This window comes from Oncorhynchus tshawytscha, linkage group LG08 (assembly GCF_018296145.1).
Source record: "Oncorhynchus tshawytscha isolate Ot180627B linkage group LG08, Otsh_v2.0, whole genome shotgun sequence".
In the NCBI taxonomy this organism is placed as follows: Eukaryota; Metazoa; Chordata; class Actinopteri; order Salmoniformes; family Salmonidae; genus Oncorhynchus; species Oncorhynchus tshawytscha.
Genome location: NC_056436.1, coordinates 52531833 through 52556564, shown reverse-complemented (window position 1 = coordinate 52556564; position 24732 = coordinate 52531833). Strand labels below are relative to the sequence as shown.

The 24732-nt window shown below is 42.6% G+C and overlaps 1 protein-coding gene across 4 annotated transcripts in view; it reads left to right on the top strand.

Annotated features, from left to right (window-relative positions):
• Nucleotides 1-22487, top strand: part of LOC112256333 (teneurin-3-like) — a 185733-nt gene extending 163246 nt beyond the window's left edge. For all 4 annotated transcript variants that reach the window (XM_042325644.1, XM_042325643.1, XM_024429505.2 and 1 more), the window contains 7 exons: nt 1708-2591; nt 2954-3129; nt 8724-8959; nt 10235-10531; nt 11094-12705; nt 12955-13085; nt 17729-22487. In XM_042325644.1, coding sequence (XP_042181578.1) covers nt 1708-2591; nt 2954-3129; nt 8724-8959; nt 10235-10531; nt 11094-12705; nt 12955-13085; nt 17729-18481 — 4089 coding nt within the window. In that variant the 3' untranslated portion in view covers nt 18482-22487. The remainder of the gene's footprint in view (nt 1-1707; nt 2592-2953; nt 3130-8723; nt 8960-10234; nt 10532-11093; nt 12706-12954; nt 13086-17728) is intronic.
• Nucleotides 22488-24732: the final 2245 nt, after the last annotated feature.

Sequence of the window (24732 nt, the reverse complement as noted above, 5' to 3'; positions counted from 1 at the left end):
CTGTTCTGTCCTCAAGTCAGGTCCCATAGGGCTAACCTCACAGCGCCACCCTGTGGTACTCTTCTTGCCAATCTATGAGTCGCTCAGTCTTTGGAGTGTTATGCAGTCCCTCCAGTATTCTGCGATCGCAATTTGTTTAGCAAAATGCGATCGCAATTTGTTTAGCAAAATCAACAATTCCCTGCACATTATTTGAGGGCTCGTAAATTTGACCAATCATTGCACTACTACTGCATAGAACAGTTATCTCTGCAGTATTAGTGTATAAAAGTGTCTGATAACTGCACTACAAAAAGAGAGCTCCCAATTTTAACCAATCACTGCACTTTTACCGCCTAAAATGGTTCAATCAAGCCACATGTCGACAAACCTTTTCCCCCATCAGCGCATCTTCATGGCAATTTGGACAAAATGATTGCATATTGCCATACATAATGTTAGAATTGTCGCAGCAAAATCAAGCATTTTCCCCTGCAACATTCACAAAAACTGATAATGAAAGTACTTAGTACATAGTTAAATAATATACTTTTGGATATGTTTTTTTTTTCCAGTGGAAGGAAAGTCATTAGGTGGCATTATATTTTTGTTTAAAAGCCCCTATGCACTTTCAAGTTGCTGAGGCTTATTGTTGGGTATCTAGAGCAGTGTGTACCAATCTGTTCCTCAGGGACCCACAGGACTGCATATTTTTGTTTCAGCACACTAGCACATCTGATCCATACAGTCAAATAATCACCAAGCTCTTGATTAGTTGAATCAGTTGTGATGGAAGTTTGTGTAGTCAGCAGCTGAATTGGGGGGGGGGGTCATTCCTACCAAACAGCATGACATTTCAACACTTTTCTATCTAACAACTTTCCACGTCTCTAAAAATCTGCCCTTAACAGCAGGAACATAGTGTCTTGTCAAAAGACACAAAGTTACCGCCATATGAGGGCAAAACACTTACTCAATATAACAATATATAATATAACTTCTCCTCTTAAACATTTATATCCATGTCCACGCTATCCTCTTCCATTACGTACGCTCTCCGATGTGATGCAAATGAATAATGAAGAAAAGAAAAAGGAAGAAAAACTTGTATCATATTCAAATGGAATGGCGGGCCTCCACTACACATTTAGGGTCTCTCAGGAGTGGATTGGTGTGGAGAGTCAAACTCAACTTGGATTGGGGTCCCTTACCTCTGCCCTTTACTCCAAGGGGACATACCAGATAATAGTTCCATGTCTGCTATCAGTACACTAAGGGAGGCTTGAAACCATCAGGCAGACAAGAATGAAACATGTCTTAAGTTAATTAAGATAGTTCGATGTTGCAACGCAACACCGATATCTTTTTGGATAGACTATCGTAACCTGAGGCATATTGTCCCATAAGAAGGCAGACTGGCAGGCTTAATGAATGGCACTGAGACAGACAGTAATGAGTTGTGTGCAGACTTGAGGGCAAAATCCCTTGTTATTAATCACTGTCTGGAAAGGATGATTAAGTATGTGTTTTTCCACAGTTTTTGACAATACTGATGTCACCCTGAAATATTTAGGAGATGGGACAATGTGACATTGATGATGTGTAGACTGACATGATCATACAATGTAATTTCTTTAGACAGGGATATCTCAATACCACATATCTGAGAGAAAGTAATGTCTTAATGCCACATCTCTGTGGTGCCTATAACAATGTCCCTATCTACAGGTGCTCCTGGAGTGGCCCACCGACCTAGCAGTCAGCCCCATGGATAACTCCCTGTACATCCTGGACAACAATGTAATCCTACGAATCACTGAGAACGGCCAGGTCAGCATTGCAGCGGGCCGGCCCATCCACTGCCCGTTGGCCGGGATGGACCGCGGGGCGGCCGGAGGTCAAAGGGCAGCGCTGACGCCCCTGGAGTCCGCCGTTGCAATCGCCGTGTCCTACTACGGTGCCATCTTCGTCGCCGAAACCGACGAACGGAAGCTTAGTCGAATCCGAATGATATCCATCGACGGTGAAATAACCCATCTGGCAGGGTCGCCCTCTGACTGTGATTGTAAGAACGACGTCAACTGCGACTGCTACCAGACCGGCGAGGGCTACGCTAAAGACGCTCGTCTCAACGTCCCATCCTCTCTGGTTGTGGCGCCTGATGGCACCCTGTACGTGGCAGACCTGGGCAACATCCGCATACGGGCTGTCGGTAGGAACGGGCCAGTGTTGACCTCTAACACCAACAACTTTGAGGTGGCGTCGCCTGATGCCCAGGAAGTGTATGTCTTTGACGCCAATGGTACCCACCAACACACCACCAGCCTCCTGACGGGTGACTTTAAGTACACCTTCAGCTACAGCATCGAGAACGACGTTACAGCTGTGACCGATAGCAACGGGAACACCCTGAGGATCCGCCGAGACCCCAACCGCATGCCCGTGCGCATAGTCGCCCCGGACAACCAGGTCATCTGGCTGATCATGGGAACCAACGGTGGGCTAAAGACCTTGACTGCTCAGGGCCAGGAACTGGTGCTACTCACCTACCATGGTAACACTGGCCTACTGGCTACCAAGACCTCTGAAATTGGCTGGACCACATTCTACGAGTGAGTATACAGAAGTAGGAGGGACTGATTTCTCCAATGGCAGAGTAGACCTTAACTTTTTAGGGTGTTGAGAGCCTGACTAGATAAATACTTGATCATAAGATAAGCTAATCCGTTGCTGCTTTGCACTTACAATGAATGTATTTTCATGTTTTAATTTGGTGGCAGTCAGTGACTTCCTTCACATTGACACAGACTCTGAAGTTTGCCTACAGTGTCAAATTTGATCCTTTTAAAGGTTATTCTACTAAATTACGTGAAAAGAGACCATGTGGGGACTGTGTGTGATGTTGTTGCCTAGATACTCTCGACAAAATTACACAATGATCACCTTTACATGATCTTCTCCCTCTATCTTTCAGGTATGACAGCGAAGGCAGGATAATGAACGTGACATTCCCCACGGGAACAGTGAAAACCCTGTACACCGAAATCTACAAGGCCTTGACTGTGGACATTGAGAGCTCCTTGACTGAAGAGGAAATGAGTATTACCACCAATACCTCCACCATCCGTGCCTTCTATACACTGGCTCAGGGTAATGGCGTACCCATTCTTCTCAGCCAAAACAGTTTGGTAGAGTTTGTGCATATCAGTGGTCGCCAATGCCGTTTAAGATTAGGGAGGACAATGTTGTTTTTATGAGCATGGCCTTATTTGTATTACAGCATATTGGACGACTGTCATTCATATTCCATTCACCCAGCTCAATGTAACATCGATAGGTTTAGGCTAATACATGATACTCTAATTGTCCCTATGCCCACCATGAGATTGCAACAACCTAGCCTACGATTAAAAGTTTACAACGTAGGTGCACAGGTCGAGAGATAAATTTAAGTAACCAAGTAGACAAACAGTGACACATTCAATACTGCCTTGCACACTTTTGCCTGCATCTAGCTTATCTGGGGTGTAATCATTAGTACAGACAGTTGCAGAGTAATTGGGGCATCATGAAGGTTTTCATTGATTTTGTTGGAAAGGGGAGAAATTGTGTTTTACAGTGGTATTGATATTACAGTTGATCTGGAAGTATTATGTTTTTCGGGGCGCTAAAATAAGGTCAGTTGTACAGACCAGCGTAATGTACAAAAGTGAGTTAGTTTACATTACTAGATGCATTCTCTGATTCTTTGATTGGGTGGACAACATGTCAGTTCATGCTGCAAGAGCTCTGATAGATTGGAGGACGTCCTCTGGAAGTTGTCATGAATACTGTGTTAGTCTATGGAAGGGGGTGAGAACCATGAGCCTCCTAGGTTTTGTATTGAAGTCAATGTACCCAGAGGAGGACAGGATGGTCTTCCCATTTCTCCTCTGAGGAGCCTCCACTGGTGCATAATATATCTTATGACAACATTTTGTGAAGTTTTTTTTTTCTTTTCATTTTGGAGTGAGGGTTTTTCAGCTGTTCAGGCACACAACCTTTTTCTGGAGGCAAACCGAAGTCTAGGCCCCACTGTCGGTGATTGCTCAACAGTAGGGATTCTTCAATAAAGTCTTTGTTGTCGTTCAACAAGAGACAACTCATTGTTTTGCTAATTTTTTCATTGAGAAATACTGCACCAAGCATTAGTTAGATGTAAAATTGCTCAACTAATATTTCAGTCAGAAGTTTACATACACGAAGTTGACTGTGCCTTTAAACAGCTTGGAAAATTCCAGAAAATGATGTCATGGCTTTAGAAGCTTCTGATAGGCTAATTTACATCATTTGAGTCAATCGGAGGTGTGCCTGTGGATGTATTTCAAGGCCTACCTTCAAACTCAGTGCCTCTGTGCTTGACATCATGGGAAAGAAGAAAAAATATCAGCCAAAACAAATTGTAGACCTCCACAAGTCTGGTTCATCATTGGGAGCAATTTCCAAACGCCTGAAGGTACCACATTCAATCATACAAACAATGGTACGCAAGTATAACACCATGGGACCACGCAGCCGTCATACAGCTCAGGAAGGAGACGCGTTCTGTCTCCTAGAAAAGTGCAAATCATTCCCAGAACAACAGCAAAGGACCTTGTGAATATGCTGGAGGAAACGGGTACAAAAGTATATATATCCACAGTAAAACGAGGCCTATATCGACATAACCTGAAAGGCCTCTCAGCAAGGAAGAAGACACTGCTCCAAAACTGCCATAAAAAAAGCCAGACTATTTTTTGCAACTGCACATGGGAACAAAGATCGTACTTTTTGGAGAAAATTAGTCTAGTCTGATGAAACAAAAGTAGAACTGTTTGGCCATAATGAACATCGTTATGTTTGGAGAAAAAAGGGGTGGGGGGCTTGCAAGCCGAAGAACACCATCCCAACCGTGAAGAACAGGGATGGCAGCATCATGTTGTGGGGGTGCTTTGCTGCAGGAAGGGCTGGTGCACTTCACAAAATAGATGGCATCATGAGGTGGGAATCATGTGGATGTATTGAAGCAACATCTCAATACATCAGTCAGGAATTTAAAGCTTGGTCGCAAATGGGTCTTCCAAATGGACAGTGACCCCAAGCAGACTTCCAGAGTTGTGGCAAAATGGCTTAACCTCTAGCGTCGAGCAATCCCGTATCCGGGAGCGTAATCATAGCCTCAAGCTCATTACCATAACGCAACGTTTCCTATTCATGAAAATCGCAAATGAAATGAAATAAATATATTGAAACACAAGCTTAGCCTTTTGTTAACAACACTGTCATCTCAGATTTTCAAAATATGCTTTAACCAAAGCTACACAAGCATTTGTGTAAGAGTATTGATAGCCTAGCATAGCATTAAGCATAGCATTAAGCCTAGCATTCAGCAGGCAACATTTTCACAAAAACAATAAAAGCATTCAAATAAAATCATTTACCTTTGAAGAACTTTGGATGTTTTCAATGACAAGACTCTCAGTTAGATAGCAAATGTTCATTTTTTCCAAAAAGATTATTTGTGTAAGAGAAATAGCTCCGTTTTGTTCATCAAGTTTGGCTAAGAAAAAAAAAACGACAATGCAGTCACTTACAACGCCAAACTTTTTTCCAAATTAGCTCCATAATATCGACAGAAACATGGCAAACGTTGTTTAGAATCAATCCTCAAGGTGTTTTTCACGTATCTATTCGATAATCTATCAGTGGTGGCAGCTGGCTTCTCATCAGAAGAAAACGGAAAAATACTGCAACTGGAGATTACGCAATAATTGCGACGGAGGACACCAAGCGACCACCTGGTAAATGTAGTCTCTTATGGTCAATCTTCCACTGATATGCCTACAAATACGTCACAATGCTGCAGACATCTTGGGGAAAACGTGGAAAAGGTAAGCTGACTCCTAGCTCCCCCACAGACATATAAGGAGTCATTGCCATGAGGCGGTTTCAAAAAATGCGGCACTTCCTGATTGTATTTTTATCTGGGTTTTTTCTGTAACATCAGTTCTGTGGCACTCACAGACAATATCTTTGCAGTTTTGGAAACGTCAGAGTGTTTTCTTTCCAAAGCTATCAATTATATGCATATTCGAGCATCTTTTCGTGACAAAATATCTTGTTTAAAACGGGAACGTTTTTCATCCAAAAATTAAAAGAGCGCCCCCTATATCGAAGAAGTTAAGGACAACAAAGGCAGGGTATTGGAGTGGCCATCGCAAAGCCCTGACCTCAATCCTATAGAAAAGTATTATTCATACATTTCATATGCTTATAATAAAGTGGTGAATCTAACTGACCTAAGACAGGGGATTTTTACTAGGATTAAATGCCAGGAATTGTAAAAAACTGAGTTTAAAAGTATTTGGCTGAGGTGTATGTAAACTTCTGACTTCAAATGTACATGAAAATGCTTTTCATTGACTATAGCTCAGCCTTCAACTCCATAGTATCCTCCAATCTTATCATTAAGCTCGGGGCCCTGCTTCTGAACACCGCCCTGTGCAACTGGTTCCTGGATTTCCTGACGTAGGAAACATCACCTCCACTTCGCTGATCCTCAACACAGGGGCCCCACAAGGGTGCGTGCTCAGCCCCCTCCTGTACTCCCTGTTCACCCATGACTGCATGGCCACGCACGCCTCCAACTCAATCATCAAGTTTGCAGACTATTCAACAGTAGTAGGTCTGATTACCAACAATGACGAGACAGCCTACAGGGAGGAGGTGAGGGCCCTGGCAGAGTGGTACCAGGAACATAACCTCTCCCTCAACGTCAACAAAATGAAGGAGCTTGACAGGACTGCATTGGAGAAAGTGGAAAGCTTCAAGTTCCTCGGAGTACACATCACTGACAATCTGAAATGGTCCACCCACACAGACAGTGTGAAAAACACCAAAAGAAAGATGCCCAGGGTCCCTGCTCATCTGTGTGAATGTGCCTTAGGCATGCTGCAAGGAGGCATGAGGACTGCAGATGTGGCCAGGGCAATAAATAGCAATGACCGTACTGTGAGACGCCTAAGACAGCGCTACAGGGAGACAGGACGGACAGCTGATCGTCCTCGCATTGGCAGACCACGTGTAACAACACCTGCACAGGATCAGTACATCGGAACATCACACATGCGGGACAGGTACAGGATGGCAACAACAACTGCCCAAGTTACACCAGGAACGCACAATCCCTCCATCAGTGCTCATACTGTCCGCAATAGGCTAAGAGAGGCTGGACTGAGGGCTTGTAGCCCTGTTGTAAGGCAGGTCCTCACCAGACACCACCTTCAACAACGTCGCCTATGGGCACAAACCCACCATCGCTGGACCAGACAGGACTGACAAAAAGGGCTCTTGACTGACGAGTCATGGTTTTGTCTCAGCAGGGGTGATGGTGGGATTCGCATTTTTCATCGAAGGAATGAGCATTACACGGAGGCCTGTACTCTGGAGCGGGATCGATTTGGAGGTGGAGGGTCTGTCATGGTCTGGGGCGGTGTGTCACAGCATCATCGGACTGAGCTTGTTGTCATTGCAGGCAATCTCAACGCTTTGCATTACAGGGAAGACATCCTCCTCCCTCATGTGGTACCCTTCATGCAGGCTCATCCTTACTTGACCCTCCAAGCATGACAATGCCACCAGCCATACTGCTCGTTCTGTGCGTGATTTCCTTCAAGACAGGAATGTCGGTGAAAAGCAAAGAGTCCGGACCGCAATGAGCCTGGATCTCAATACCATAGAGCACGTCTGGGACATATTGGATCGGAGGGTGAGGGCTTGGGCCATTCTCCCCAGAAAAGTCCAGGAACTTGCAGGTGCCTTGGTGGAAGAGTGGGGTAACATCTCACAGCAAGAACTGGCAAATCTGGTGTAGTCCATGAGGAGGAGATGCACTGCAGTACTTAATGCAGATACTGACTGTTACTTTTGATTTTGACCCTGCCCCTTTGTTCAGGGACACATTATTCAATTTCTGTTAGTCTGTGGAACTTGTTCAGTTTATGTCTTAGTTGTTGAATCTTATGTTCATACAAATATGTACACATGTTAAGTTTGTTGAAAATAAACGCAGTTGACAGTGAGAGGACTTTTTTTTTCCTGAGTTAATATACAGTATTCTATTCTACTGTATTTAGTCAATGCCACTCCAACGCTGCCTGTCCTAAGTGTATACTGGCTACGTCGTCTCAAAGTGGACAAACGGTACTCTTGCCGCTTTTTGCTCATTTTTCAAGCAAAGGTCTTTCAAGGGAGTATGCAAGCACACTCGTTTGGTTCGCCTAGCCGACTTCGACTAGCTGCCAGCCGAACTGAAGCATGCTGACAGTCTTGCTGATGCAAAAACAGTTCAGGCTGCCTTTTTGAATGTGTTTTTTTTTTTGGTCATTGTTGCTGGGGTCTCAGAGCAATGTTAAGTAAGCCTAAGTCATGTATCATTATGGGTGAGCGGATTTACTCCTTCAGTGTGAGGGGTGAGCCGAAAACTTGTATCGTAACTTTTTGTATTATGTTTCAAGCTATTTAGTGAATTGTTCCATTTATTGTAGCTCTATAGTCCTTTTCTAATGTTTGTCTGTCTGTGTTTCTATTGGAAGGTAGTGTTATTGTTATCTACCACGACATAGGCAAGATTTCCCTTAGTATCCACAACAATGATTTATAATCACAACACTTAGTACAATGTTATCAATCATGTTATCAATAATGATCAATTATTACATTTTCAGATCAATGTAGAAGCAGTTATCAGGTGGGCTATGATAACTCTCTGAGGATCACCTATGCCAACGGAATGGACACCCACTACCAGACTGAGCCCCACATCCTGGCGGGCACTGCCAACCCCACAGTGGCACGGCGCAACATGAGTTTGCCAGGGGAGAGTGGGCAGAATCTGGTTGAGTGGCGCTTCCGCAAGGAGCAGGCCAGGGGCAAAGTCATCGTTTTTGGGCGTAAGCTAAGGGTGTGTTTCACTGTTTTATTCATAAAAGTTTCACTTACTAGCAAGACAAACTGTGACACTCAACTCCCTGGCTACATTCAGATTTGTTCACTGCTATATTCCTTAATTTGAACCGCAGTGGCTGTACAGTAACATGCTATACATGACATCGGAGCTCTCACTCTGTTGCTTCACAGCGCTGTATAAGTTTTGACTGACAGCCCTTCTGAACCTGAGCAGGACGCGCGACAAGAAGTTGCCCCCATCCCTCCCGCTAATTTGGGCAACTTTTGCTAACATTTTGTTGTCTGAGTGAGGGAAATGCTGTAAATTAAGAGGACTCTACATATTTTGAAAGATGAGACTTTAAGGATTATAATAAGTATCGCTTTGACGTCATACAGTCGAGCTAAACACCTGGCCAAATGTGCACTCAACATTTCCATATCATAAAGCTCATGTCATAAACAGTGTTGACGTTCATGATCACTATGTTTGTTGTACAGTTACTGGATGACATGTTGTCAACAGGATGAGGCTGTTTGTCTATTGTGAAGAAAATCTGCAGCGACACACGTGCCTGAAGGCACTCCTTTCTATGCTCACCAAAATTATGATGCGTTTCCCTGAATTGCAAGCTTAACACTTCAATATCGTATTTTATAACTCAAATGATGCCAAACTGACCTAGATTGCGATGTATAATGGACCCTTTTGGATTGCGAAAACAGCAACAGTAATTGTGTGATGGCGGGGATGCAGGGTTTTGTTCCAAACAAAACTACAAGTGTACTTGCTCTAGTTCCTTAACGGCACAGCTAGGAGTGCTCAAAGAGCACCTTATAGTTGAATACTTCTTTTGCACAATAAAATCAACAGTGTAATGTTTGGATTCAGTCTTGTGTCAGCTTTGGTCGAATAATTTTCAGATAATCGGCAAACTGTTCCCTTTCAATTGTTACAAAGGTTATGAATTTCTTCTGTAAGACAAATTTGAATTGTCACCTATCCATATAAGCCAATCCTAATCCATTTTGTCCCCATTAAATTTAAGGAGGGAGGAGGGTGGGATTTAAGACTTGCTGAGCAAATGCCAGAGTTTAATGAAGCCTTTGAAGGAGCTGTTAATCTCCTCACACTGAATGCCAAAAAGCGGCAATCACACTAAATGCCACTTTAACAAGCGTCCAAACAGAACTATAAGTGCCCTCTCTGTGACTGACTTAAAAGCTTCATTGTCTGTTTGTTTTTGTTTTGTCTGGGCTTTGATCCAATACACATATTACCAACTAACAGGTGAACGGCCGGAACATTCTGTCGGTTGATTACGACCGTACGCTGAGGACGGAGAAGATATATGACGACCACAGGAAGTTCCTGCTGAAGATTATCTATGACGCCACTGGCCACCCTGTGCTGTGGGTGCCCAGCAGTAAGATGCTGCCCGTGAACGTCAGCCTGAGCAGCAATGGGCAGATCAATGCCCTCCAGAGGGGGCCGACCACGGAGCGGTTGGAGTATGACAGTCAGGGACGCCTCGTGTCCAGAGTGTTTGCTGACGGGAAGAGGTGGAGTTACACCTATCTGGACAAGGTGAGGGTTGAAGCGACTCTATAGAATGCTTTGGTTTCTCCACTTGTCGATCAATGCACACACAAAAATGGAGTACTTTTGATGGTAAAAGTAATTGTATATTGAAATCGAGGCCACACACACACCTTGCTGAAGCAGAACTTTTAAATCTCACACACACACAGTCACACATAATGTACTTGCCCACATTAGAGCTGCTCATTATGTTAACTTCTCGCAGAACTTAAAATAAGTGAGATAACTTACTGCCGGACTCAGTTCCAAGGACTTTTCCTCATGCAAAATCATGCAGAGATTTCCTCGCCCTCCTTGAGCTCATCGCGTGACTGGGATAGGCCGTGTCAACAGAGAAACATGGGGCACACTGAAAGGGTGGCAGCCCACTGAAAGCAATTCTAGCATCCAAAGTGCATATTAATGAACTGTTAATTCTGCAAAAATGTTATGAGACAGAAATAAACGTGAGAATGTTTAGGCTATTTAGTGAGCTGGTGGTGTATATAGAATTATTTGTATTCATAAAACATAGCTTTTGTTCTCCCTTCCCTCATCTTTCCTCTAGTCGATGGTGCTCCTGCTCCACAGCCAGCGTCAGTACATCTTCGACTTTGACTCTCAGGATCGACTATCTGCAGTCACCATGCCCAGTGTGGCACGCTACACCATGCAGACGGTCCGCTCGGTGGGCTACTACCGCAACCTCTTTCACCCACCCGACAGCAATGCCTCTGTCGCTGTGGACTACAGCGAGGACGGCCTCCTCCAGCGAGTGGCGCACTTAGGCACGGGACGCCAGGTCCTCTACAAGTATCGGCGACAGAACAAGCTAGCCGAAGTCCTGTATGACATCACGCGGGTCAGCTTCACCTATGACGAGATGGCGGGCGTGCTAAAGACGGTCAACCTGCAGAACGAGGGCTTTATATGTTCGATCCGCTATCGTCAATTGGGCCCCTTGGTGGACCGGCAGATCTTCCGCTTCAGCGAGGACGGCATGGTCAACGCCCGCTTCGACTACACCTATGACAGCAGCCTGCGCATTACCAGCGTGCAGGGTGTCATCAATGAGACCCCACTGCCCATCGACCTCTACCAGTTCGACGACATATCCGGCAAAGTCGAGCAGTTCGGCAAGTTTGGCGTCATCTACTATGACATCAACCAGATCATTTCCACGGCTGTTATGACCTACACCAAGCACTTTGACACCCACGGCCGGATCAAGGAGATTCAGTACGAGATCTTCCGATCCCTCATGTACTGGATCACTTTCCAGTACGACGACGCGGGGCGATGTACCAAGAGGGAGATCAAGATCGGACCGTTTGCCAACACCACTAAGTACGGCTACGAGTATGATGTGGATGGCCAGCTCCAGACAGTCTACCTCAATGACAAGGTCATGTGGCGCTACACCTACGACCTGAATGGCAACCTCCACCTACTGAACCCAGGTAACGGTGCCCGCCTGCTCCCCCTGCGCTACGACCTCCGCGACCGCATCACCCGCCTGGGAGACGTACAGTACCGCATGGACGAGGATGGCTTCCTCCGCCAGCGAGGTTCTGAGATCTTTGAGTACAACTCCAAAGGCCTCCTGGCGCGCGTCTATAGCAAGAGCAACAGCTGGATCATCCAGTACCGCTACGACGGCCTGGGCCGAAGGGTGTCCACCAAGGCCAGCCTGGGGCAGCACCTGCAATACTTCTACGCAGACCTGAGCTACCCCAGCAGAATCACCCACGTCTACAATCACTCCAGCTCTGAGATCACCTCAATGTACTATGACCTGCAGGGCCACCTGTTTGCCCAGGAGATCAGCAGCGGAGAGGAGTACTACATCGCCTGTGACAACACCGGAACCCCTCTTGCCGTATTCACCAGCAACGGCCTCCTGATTAAGCAGGTCCAGTACACGGCGTACGGGGAGATCTACTTTGACTCCAACCCGGACTTTCAACTGGTGCTGGGGTTCCACGGGGGACTCTATGATCCGCTGACCAAATTGTTGCATTTTGGTGAGAGGGACTATGACATTATGCCCGGCAGGTGGACTGTGCCTGACATCAGCACGTGGAAACGAGTGGGGAAAGAGCCAGGTCCTTTTAATCTCTATATGTTCAGAAACAACAACCCCATCAGCAAAGTACATGAAGTGAGAGAATATGTGGCAGGTAGGATATTTATTAACTTTTATTTTACTTTGTCATATTTAATGTGCACGTAGTGTATACATGTTATTCAAATGTGTTATTCAAAAGATTAAATGTTTATACGTGCTTTGTTCATGCATGTATAACCAGCTTAATAATGTTAACTAAGACACAAAATACTTATATTATAAACCATTTTCCATATTTTTTTATGACATAACCCTGCCATTAAATATTTATTATGACTCTGCCCGTATTTGTCCGATGTAGATGTGAATAGCTGGCTAGTGACCTTTGGGTTCCATCTACACAACACCATTCCTGGCTTCCCAGTCCCAAAGTTTGACCTGACCCACCCCTCCTATGAACTGAAGAAGAGCCAGCTTTGGGACGATCTACCGGTTGGTTTCATATCTGACATGATTTCAAAATCTGAGTTATTGTCATGCTATTTGCGGTCCATATATTAGGTAAATGTATAGTAAACAGGGTGATCTAGAAGACCATAGTTGTTTGCTGGCTGAATATCAAGCACTCCCGGGGTGAAAAGAAGCATGCTCTACAGTTTTCTATTAAATGTATATTTTGTTCAGTAGCCCCATCTTTTTAATTGGAATGCTATTTAGCCCATAGCATCCCATTTTAATTGGACAGCTTTTGCATAGGAACAAATTACATTTATTCTTTGATTATAGTTTTCCCAATTTTTAACACACGTTTGCTGAAACTACATCTCAGGTACACAAAACAGTTAGCCAATTTCCCTAAACCCCATGGACATCTTGCAAAACGAATCGCCGCAATCAAAATCATGTACCCCCTTCTCGTAATGAAACTCTGCATACAAATGAGACATACAAACAAATAAAAGGAATCTAAATGAGTGACAACCCAGATCACACTAATGTGTCCTATTCAATACTGTATATTGTTTGTGTATACTCAAACAAGAAAGTCACACAAATGCAAACATTTTTGTTTTAGACTTCAACGTGACTCAATACATTTTAAATAGCATACTGTAAGCACACATACAGTAAAAATACAAACGTACATTAAATATACACTACCAGTCACATAACCTCTGCTAAATATGTGTATGTGACCAATAAAGTTACAGTATACATAGCGAAGATGGCACGACGGTCCTTCATGAGCAAATGTTGTCATCAAAGTCTGGCATTCTCTGGATTTATGGTGCTTTCAAAACAACTCGAGGCCGGATTTACAATTCCGAGTTGGATGACCATCATCATGAATCAAATCGACAATCTACTGGCAAATCCTTTTTAATCCTTGTCATATGAAGATAAATTGTAGATAAAACATATCGGTGCACATCGGCCATAAATATTACACACAAGTTAGAAATCTCAAAATCAACGAGTGGTTTGGAAGGAATCAGTGACAGTGGCCGTGTGGTCATAAATGTGAAATTAAGGGGCTCCTTTTTCGAGTTTAAAATGATAAACATTCAACATTGGCCATGCTGTCAACGAAGCATTATTTGTGCCGCACTCAAAACAACTGTTAACTCGGAACTGCAAAAATTTGACTTTAGTGAGTTCAAGACAATTGGGATGTCAGGAATAAACGAGGTCCAACTGGTAAAATACTGCTAACTAAGATTTTGAAAGTATGATGTTGACATGATCAGTCCATTCAAAGCTACTGTACATATAACGTGATTTGACGTCAATTTATCTGTGGCCAATGACCTTGAGCCTTCTTGGATGGGCACATCTAATGTAACACTATGGCAGCACCCAAAGGGCAAGAATTTTCAAGGTTTCCTCTTAGACTTTGCGGTGACATAGTGTCCCCATGAGTGACATAACACAGAGCCAATCACGGCCCAACGCTCCGTATTTTCTGCTGGCTTGCCCCACCACCACAGAAAGCACTGAGCTAGGCTGAAACACATGCATTTTGGACCTGCCTTACTCAAGAAACAAAAAAAAGAGCTCATGTTTGTATGAGGCCTTATTAACTCAATGATATATATTATTTTTTACATTGTTTGCAAACTGATATGTGATACGTATTAATGCCAGAATAACATGCAGAACAGGCGAGCCCCAAGATGGGGGCTATGGTTGATGAGCTCACTCTGGTTTTCAATAATTTGCTGTTGGATTTCCCACAGTCTTATGGCATTATTTACAACTTCCATTTGCACAATGGCAGGCTCCTGTTCATCTGTAAATAGACGCGTTCTACCACCACGTGGTGGTCGTCTTTCAGTCCTACAAAAACAAAATAGCACATAGTACAGTAAACACTACAGTAAAACAGTATACAAGATAAACATGTTACAAAGTAGTATCGCTCCAAATTTCATGCATACAGTGCATTGGGAAAGTATTCAGACCTTTTCACTTTTTCCACATTTTGTTATGTTACAGCCTTATGCTGAAATTGATTACATAAAAACAAATCTCATCAGTCTACACAAAATCGCAAATGTATGTATGTATAAATGTATAAAAGAAACAGAAATACCTTGTTTACATATGTATTCAGACCCTTTGCTCTGACACTCAAAATTGAGCTCAGGTATCCTGTTTCCATCCTTGAGATGTTTCTACAACTTGATTGGAGTCCGCCTGTGGTAAATTCAATTGATTGGTCATGATTTGGAAAGGCACACACCTGACAATATACGGTCCCACAGTTGACAGTGCATGTCAGAGCAAAAATCAAGTCACAGTGGAAGGAATTGTCCGTAGAGATCAGAGACAGGATTGTGATCTGAGGAAGGGTACAAAACATTTCTGCAGCATTGAAGGTCCAACAAGAACACAGTGGACTCCGTCATTCTTAAATGGAAGAATTTTGGAACCACCAAGACTCTTCCTAGAGCTGGCCGCACGGCCAAACTGAGCAATCGGGGGAGAAGGGCCTATGTCAGGAAGGTGACCAAGAACCCAATGGCCACTTTGACAGAGCTCCAGAGTTCCTCTGTGGAGAAGGGAGAACCTTCCAGTAGTACAACCGTCTCTGCAGCACTCCACCATTCAGGCCCTTACGGTAGAGTGGCCAGACGAAAGCCACTTCTCAGTAAAAGGCACAAGACACTTGGAGTTTGCCAAAAGGGACCTAAAGGACTCTGGCCATGAGAATCAAGATTCCAAAATTGAACTCTTTGGCCTGAATGCCAAGCGTCACATCTGGAGGAAACCTGGCACCATCCTTACGGTGAAGCATGGTGGAGGCAGCATCATGCTGTATGGATGTTTTTCAGAAGCAGGGACTGGGAGACTAGTCACAATTGAGGGAAAGATGAACGGAGCAAAGTACAGAGAGAACCTTGATGAAAACCTGCTCCAGAGGTCTCAGGACCACAGACTGGGGCGAAGGTTCACCTTCTAATAGGACAACGACCCTAAGCACACAGTCAAGACAACGCAGGAGTGGGTTCGGGACAAGTCTCTGAATGTTCTTGAGTGGCCCAGCCAGAGCGCAGGCTTGAGCCCAATCAAACATCTCTGGAGAGCCTAGAATTAGCTGTGCAGCGATGCTTCCCATCCAACCTGACAGAGCTTTGGAGGATCTGCAGAGGAGAATGTGTGAAACCTCCCAAATACAGATCTGCCAAGATTGTAGCGACATACCCAAGATTACTCAAGGCTGTAATGGCTGCGAAAGGTGCATCAACAGAGTACTGAGTAAAGGGTCTGAATACGTATGTAAATGTGACATTTCAGTTTTTTTATTTTAATACATTTCTAAACAAAAAACAGTTTTTGCTTTGTCATTATGGGGTATTATGTGTAGATATATGAGGGGTAAAAATGACTTAATACATTTTAGAATAAGGCTGTAACGTAACTCAAATTTAGAAAAAGTCAAAGTGTCTGAATCCTTTGCGAATGCACTGGACAGCAATACTTGAAACGTTTACTTGGTTTCCCCTTACGGTATGTATTTGAATCTACAGACTTTACTGTGCTTTATGTTGTACTACAGTCAAGTAGTAAAAGTAGTAGATATTTCCAGTGTCTGCAGTACGTACGTACCTACAGTATTCTCATTTTGGAACGTCTGAATGATGGATGCTACTGTGAAGCGGCTCAGATTGGGCTGCACTCTCTGCCCAGCCTCTTTCAAGGCCAAACCATGGTTGACCACGTGGTCCACCACAGTCGCCCGAATTTAATCAGATATGAACTCTCCTTGTTCTTGGTCTTCCTCCACCTCTACCTCCACTTAAACCTCTACCACCACCTCCAACTCCATCTCTACCTCTCTCTGCCAAGTTTGCTTCCATTGTTCTCCAAACACAGGAGTTCTCACATAGCGCCTTTTCATCCGTACCAAAGGTCTGATTGCAAAAGGGAACCTTTACGCAAATAGTGTTTGCACATGTGAAAGTGATCAATTGGTAATTGAGCTTAGCTTGTTGAACAGTGTTGCTTTTAATTTGCACACAATAGGATTTAGTTGTGAAGGTTGTGCAAAGGTAGAGAATTGTGTGTTGTCACAAATGTTTCTTATATTATTGCAATCTGAGTATAACGCAAAGGATGTGCCAGTAGTATTGCAGATTTGTTGCATGGTTCTTCTAAATTAGTTACAGGTTTGGGGTCATTGTGCCTCATGGGCCAGTGTGTAAACAATTGGGGAAAAGTAGCAAATAACATATCTTGAAATTTGTATTTGTTGTATCCAATTAATTACTTTTTTGCTATCCAAGACAGTGTGATAGTTGTCCTTGCATTACACATTCGTAATACAAATTTAAAAGCAATGCACACAGACATTTAAAAGCACTACATATGTGACATTTCCACTTGTCATTGTTAACACAATAATGATTCATGTTTATTCAATGCTTACTACACTGTCATGAATTGCAAGGTAATCTTGATATACAAAAAAATCCCCACTGGCATTTTACCTTGTATTAGTTTTATCCCACTGCCTGGTAAAACACTTATCTTGCAGGCACATGTAAAGTCTTTGAAGCCTGCTTCTGCTCCTGAATGGACTGCAGTGTGAAGTTCTGCTCAGATGTTAACGTTACACTGCACTCTCTTTACAGTCCATCTCTGGGGTCCAGCAGGAAGTTACCAGACAAGCGCATGCCCTTCTGTCATTTGAGCGGCTGCCGGAGGTCCATGCGGGCCGAGGACGTCGAGGTGAGAAGCCCTGGTTCTGGTTTTCAGCCGCCCAGTCCCCTATCGGGAGGGCTGTCATGTTCGCCATCTACAAGGGCACTGCCCACACTCACACGCTCAATGTGGCCAACGAGGACTGCATCAAGGTTGCCACAGTCCTCAACAATGCCTTCTACCTGGAAAACCTGCACTTCACCGTGGAAGGCCGTGACACTCACTACTTCGTCAAGCCGGGCCTGCCTGACGGTGATCTTGCTGCTCTGCGCCTCACCAGCGGCCATAAGACCCTGGAGAATGGCGTCAACATCAGCGTGTCCCAGTCCACCACGGTCATGGACAGCCGGACGCGTCGCTTCGCAGACGTGGAGTTGGGTTGTGGGCCACTAGCGCTGCACGTGCGCTATGGCTCCACGGTGGATGAGGAAAAGGCCCGCGTGCTTGAGTTGGCCCGCCAGAGGGCGTTAGTGAGTGCGTGGGCCAACGAACAGCAGAGGGTGAGTGACGGCGAGGAGGGCGTCCGCCCATGGACGGAGGGAGAGAAGAGGCAGCTTCTGAGCAGTGGGAAAGTGCAGGGGTACGACGGGTATTACGTACTTTCCATCGAGCTATACCCGGAGTTAGCGGACAGTGCGAAAAACATTCAGCTCCTACGGCAAAGTGAAATAGGGAAAAGGTAACAAACTGCTGTGCACTCGCTGCCAAAAAGACGTTGAACGGCCTGCTTCAATAGAGGAGTGGTGATGGTAGGAACGAAAGCAACAATAGTGGCATGGCCAAAGAGTACTATGGCTATGTCCTAGTAAGTGTGTGTTTTTGAAAAATCATATGGGATCGAAAGCAATGCTGTGCAATGCTGTTTAACAGGGGACTACTACAGAGTAAATGTACAACTACGCCAAGCCTTATATGGGCAGTGACAAAATGTACCTCTGTAGCACAATCTCTGATTGGACTATGAGCTCTCAACCAGGAGCCAGGAGAAATAGAGGTGTTTTGGGCAAAAGTTAAATATTATTATTATTATTTTAATTTTTTGTTTTTTCAAAATGTTGTCTGCTTAAAATTTTAAAAAAGTATTTAAAGGTGAAATTAAATGTTTACATACAGTGCACATATCTGGAAATGTTTTACTCTTAATTAGGTCCATTACCAGATGTTTGTCTTAAAGTAACTGTCCAGTACAAATCTCACTTTTAAAATGCATATTCTGTTAACTCATACCCAAATAATGTTCTTGACTCGTCCTATATTAGTATTTGTGGCAAAAGCATAAATTAGAGAAAAAACACTTAAAAACCCTACCTCAAACTTGTATCTCAAACAGAGCGTTTAAAAATGCTTACTATTTCCTCATAGAGTATGGTGTCTGCGGTCTAGAGGAGAATGAGCTACTCGCATGAATGTTTTTAATGACTTGTATATGCCCATACCATTTTGTTGCAGTATGCCCACACCATTCCAACACAGAAAAACTGCTTTTTAACATATTGTATGTAATTATAGGTAATCTTTCATAAAAATCTGTATAAAAAATAAATACATATTATTCAAGCTTTATTTAACTAGGCAAGTCAGTTAATAACAAATTCTTATTTACAATGATAGCCTACTGGAAACAATGGACATTTACTTTAAATCAATGACCTTTCATTTTGCGGTTCCCTCTCACTCATGACCATCACACGTACAGTACATGCCGGAATTGAGAAGCAGTGCTTTTGATAAACTCATGCCTATTCCCCTTTGGTTTACTTTTTTTTTTTAAAGACATCGTAACAACGTACATGTTTTAATACACAAAATATTTGTTTTGCAAATCAGACTTTGTCTTGGTTTTGGGATCAGGGCAAAAGGTATGAAGTAAGTACAAGACTGGATCAGATACGAGTCTCGTCTGAGCACAGTAACACCGTGTCTAGTCAATTCTGCAAGAATTGTATTGTTTTGTATTCAGTAGTTAGGTTTCCATCCAATTGGCAACAGATTTTCATGCGAATATTCAAAAATCTGCATAAAGAAAATGCATTTTCTCACCAGTGGTGTTTTTCCACCAAGATGACTTGTTGAGGATAAAAATCTGTGCGCGATGACGTAGTGCACATAATGTACTTTTTCGCTTCAGTTTTCATGTACCAAATAAACATCTGTTGTTCAATGTGTTTCCATCGCATTTTGTCACAAACTGTTGCGTTAAAATAGCAAATGAGCCCACTTTGGTCTTGGCAAGTAGTAGGCCCTGTAGGTAGTTTAGTCTACATGATGAGATTATTTTGGGTAAGAGCAAGAATGTCTTTATTTGTCAAATGGCAGTCGAGCATCGATCATCATGTCACTAGAATAAGACCCTCGACATCTATTGGAAAGGAGCGTCAAGCTCATAACGTGCACTTTCACGACCCTGTGAAGTTCACCATCATTTATTTCATCTGTAGCCTAATAAACTGCATGTCGTAATGGAAGGACCACACACCATTGCATTGTTTGACTCCCAAGTTTACTTCATTGTGACTGTTATTATATCCATATTTGTGCGTATAGGCGTTTCCACTGCCACTTCTCACATAATTAATCTTAACGACAAATGTCGAACCAACAATTATCTCTCGGGATTTATAAAATTGTACCGAAACTTCCTGTTTCCATCACAGCTGTCGTGATATCATTTTTATACAGTATGACTTTACTTGCATAAAAACTGTGGATGGAAACGTTGTTTATGGACCTCTACAGGATCGTCCCCCCCAACATTAGCTAACGTAGGCTAATGTGATTAGCATGAGGTTGTAAGTAACAAGAACATTTCCAAGGACATAGACATATCTGATAAGGGCAGAAACCTTAAATACTTGTTAATCTAACTGCACTGTCCAATTTACAGTAGCTATTACAGTGAAAGAATACTATGCTATTGTTTGAGGAAAGTGCACAGTTATGAAATTGAACATGTATTAATAAACTAATTAGGCACATTTGGGCAGTCTTGATACAACATTTTGACCAGAAATGCAATGATTCATTGATTGTCTAAAACTTTGCACATAGACTGCTTCCATCTAGTGGCCAAAATCTAAATAGTGCCTAGATTCCTAAGTCATATATTGGGCTTTCTCTTGCATTTCAAAGATGACAACTTTTCTTTTTTTAAACGCATGTTTTTTTCTTTGTATTATCTTTTACCGGATCTATTGTGTTATATTCTCCTAAATTAGTTTCACATTTCCACAAACTACAAAGTGTTTCGTTTCAAATGGTATCAAGAATATGCATACACTTGCTTCAGGTCCTGAGCTACCAGTAGTCAGATTTTGGTATGTGATTTTAAGCCAATATTTTTTTTAAAAAGGGTCCGATCCTTAAAAATTGATTAACTGGCCATTTGAATGTTAGTCTCATAACAAGTCATTTATGTTGTTTGTACATTGCAAATAAAATGGAAAGCATGTATTATATTCATCACTGATGTTACAAAGGAAAGGTTGATATTCCATTATAAAAACTGCAAGATTTTGTAGAATAAAAGTATAAAATATCCTGTCCAGAAACAGTATATATTTTTTTGTAAAAACTGAATACGTGTAAAGATGGTTAGAGTATCACTATATAAATATTGTCTCCTCTAAGTCTAATGTTGATCACGCATGATGCCACGTGACTTAGCCTCTGTCCAATAAATATTTAATGAACTTAAAAAAATTCATAAATGCATATCACCTAAACAAGTTTGTCCAATTATAGAACCGATACGTGTTCTTAGCAGCTATTATCATAACGCGTTTTCAAAACATTTTTGTACATTTTTTCAAGTCAGCCATTTTCATTTGTCATTTGGTTTTAAAATCTTTTGCCTTTTTCTTAAAAATACCTGGTAAATCCTTGGAAGGTGGTTGGGTAAAGCAAAGAGAATATCAAATGTTCTGTAATGAATGTGTTTACAAAGCGTTCAACATGACCTTAATTTCCCGTATGTTGCTCTAAAATGATTATGAAGACATTCCATCTGGGGAGCCAAGAAGGCCACATACTGCTCCTCATTGAAGTCAGCTGTTTGTAACACGTTTTACTTGAATTGTGACTGAACCAAGTGTAACACACCAGGATTTTAGACAGATACCCCAAACACACGATGCCTTTATCCACTTCAGAATCCTAGGGTTTTGGGGTTAAGCAATCTTCTCACTTCTCTGTGTAAAATTCTGAATGGAACTTTGAATTAGATTTTGTATTGTTATAATTGCTTGCTCTGCCCAATTATTAGAGTGTTGGTCAAAGCCTTAAGAGTTGTATTTGATGACACAGCAAAAACTCAAACACATTTTAGGCTCAAGTATAGGCCTACTCACATAATCATAGGCACAACCCTTTGAATAATTCTTACAGTGATACTCCATTTCTCCTAAATGTACAGGTTATATGCAGTACCCAGCCAAATTTTAAGGAAGCATATGTATACTCAAGACCATGTATTTGGACAGTGAAGCTAAATACTCCTTTTGGATTTGAGATCAAATGTTTCATATAAGGTGACAGTACAGAAATTATTATTTTATTCGGGGGCATATTCATAAGTACATGTATCACCATTTGGAAATGAAATAATCGGATGTATCTAGTCCCCCATATGTGTTTGTTTTTCATACGTGTTTGGACAAATTCACTTTTAGTGTATTAAAGTTGTCAAAAGTTTTCCATTCGGTCCCATATTCCTAGCATGCACTCAAGCGTGTCACTACAAAATCGTTGGATGCATTTGCAGTTTTTGGTTGTGTTTTGCGTTATGTTTTTCCCAACAGAAACGGCATGGTAGCTTTTCAGTCCCAATACATATGGCGTTAAGTCTATTTCTGATCCATGCTATGTGAATAATTTGTTTTAAAGGAAATGAAGGAGCACATTTCATATGAACTCTCCTCACTTAATCAATGTCCATACAATTCTATGACGCTCTCTAGTGGTATAGTGTGTGCCATAGATGAGCATTAAGTGAATAAGATGTTAAGGCTAAATTCCTGGATTTCCATCAGCTGGTCAATACAGTACCTACTCCTATACAATATGCAGCCAGTAATTGTGTTGAATTTGTATTGCACAAAATGTCTTGCTTTCTTGGCTTTGTTGTTTTGATATTGCAGAATCTTAAGGAGACCATTTTCAGCTCCAGAGAAGACTGCATAATTCCATTACTTGCTATTTTAGGAGCAGCTTCAAACATCACTGCAGCATCAGATGAATGCATAGGCTATTAGTGTCCATAGATGGTGTCAAACCACCAGAGCAAAGGGCATGTTCACCAAGTAAATATAACTCAACATAAGCACTGCACTGTGACCACAACTGGCACCTTCAAAGCAAACCAGAGCAGACCACAACACTGCGACGTGACCTACTTCAAAGAACAGCATAGAAGCGATGGCATGACTTTGCAAGTACATCAAAGTCCAACAGGATCATGCAATAAGCACATGCTCAGAGGAATGTGAAAGAGGTTCAATTGATGTGGCTCCTATTCATATTATGAGACACAAAGGTGGGTAGTGGGTACACTGGCAATCAAAATCCCAGTGCCTGAAATACTACTGCAATCGCATCGCGTGGCATGGGTCTATATACACACACATCACACATTATTTACTTAAATGAGGGACATTGGTTTACTGGTATGTGTTGCCATAGGCAATACATGAGCGTTCCCATACAGAGATGTCTATTTAGATGTTTTAGCCTGTAGCCACTAACCTGCAGTACTGTAATAAAGATGGCCTGTCTGCCACTTCAAGCCATTTTCAAAGATATAGTGAGCGAAATCCGTTGGCCAATCCCTCACAAACATGAGACTGTTTTAGACCAAAGTGGATTGATAGCCGAATCTGACCTGTGGCATTTTTGCTGTCCTGTCCTGACACATTCATCGGAATGGCTTGATCAGCCAAACATTTACTGGTCCGTCGTCACTAAGTGCCTCCCCAACCTGGAGACTTTGGGCTTATAGGGCTCAAAACAGTCATATATTCCCTTGAAAAGTCTTCCAACAAAAGGCAGTGATTAGAGCTTTAAAGTTTGACCACTAGAATGGTCAGTTACTGTCTTTTATCCTTCATATTTAGTCTAGACTGAGCACAAGCAATAGGCTGCCAGTTGTTGTCTCTGCTCTGCTGGCTGTATTGATTCAGGACATGGAGACCACATGTATTTAAAGGCCAGCATTGCCATTAACAGATCAATTAAGTATCAGAGAGAAAACAAACCAACACAACTGGCCTTTATGACTGTCTGGCCTTTGCAAAAGCTTGGCGATCAATCAAGACTGTCTGGATCACTGCTTCAAGCATCAAGCATGTCCTCCATTTTGCTCATCTCATTGTATACCAGCTAAGACAAGAACAATGGAGTAGGGCTGTGGCTGCTTTAGTGACTGCTCTAGCTCTCTCTGCATCACCAGTGCGGCTTGGTACAGTGTCGCCAACCAGTATTGACGTCATCAGACCAAAATGATCTTGTCTCAGCCCGAGGCTGCATTTCAAACACTTAAAAGACACACACTATCCCCTCAGCCCTCAAATTAAGAGGACACTTCTGATGACATCTGGCAAGTTTACACTTGCAGGACAAGGGGCAAGGGAGGAAGAAATTAATTTTAAACGGAAATTCGTCACTAATTCGTCCCGCGGTGATTGTGTTTTCAGCCACCGGTAGCTTGTGGTTGATTTATATCCGCTACAATCAATTATGAGTGTATGTCTACTTATACTACCATTCAAAAGTTTGGAGTCACTTAGAAATGTCCTTGTTTTTGAAAGAAAAGCAACTTTTTTGGTCCATTAAAATAACATCAAATTGATCAGAAATACAATGTAGACATTGTTAATGTTGGAAATGACTATTGTAGCAGGAAACAGCTGATTTTTTTAATGGAATATCTACATAGGTGTAC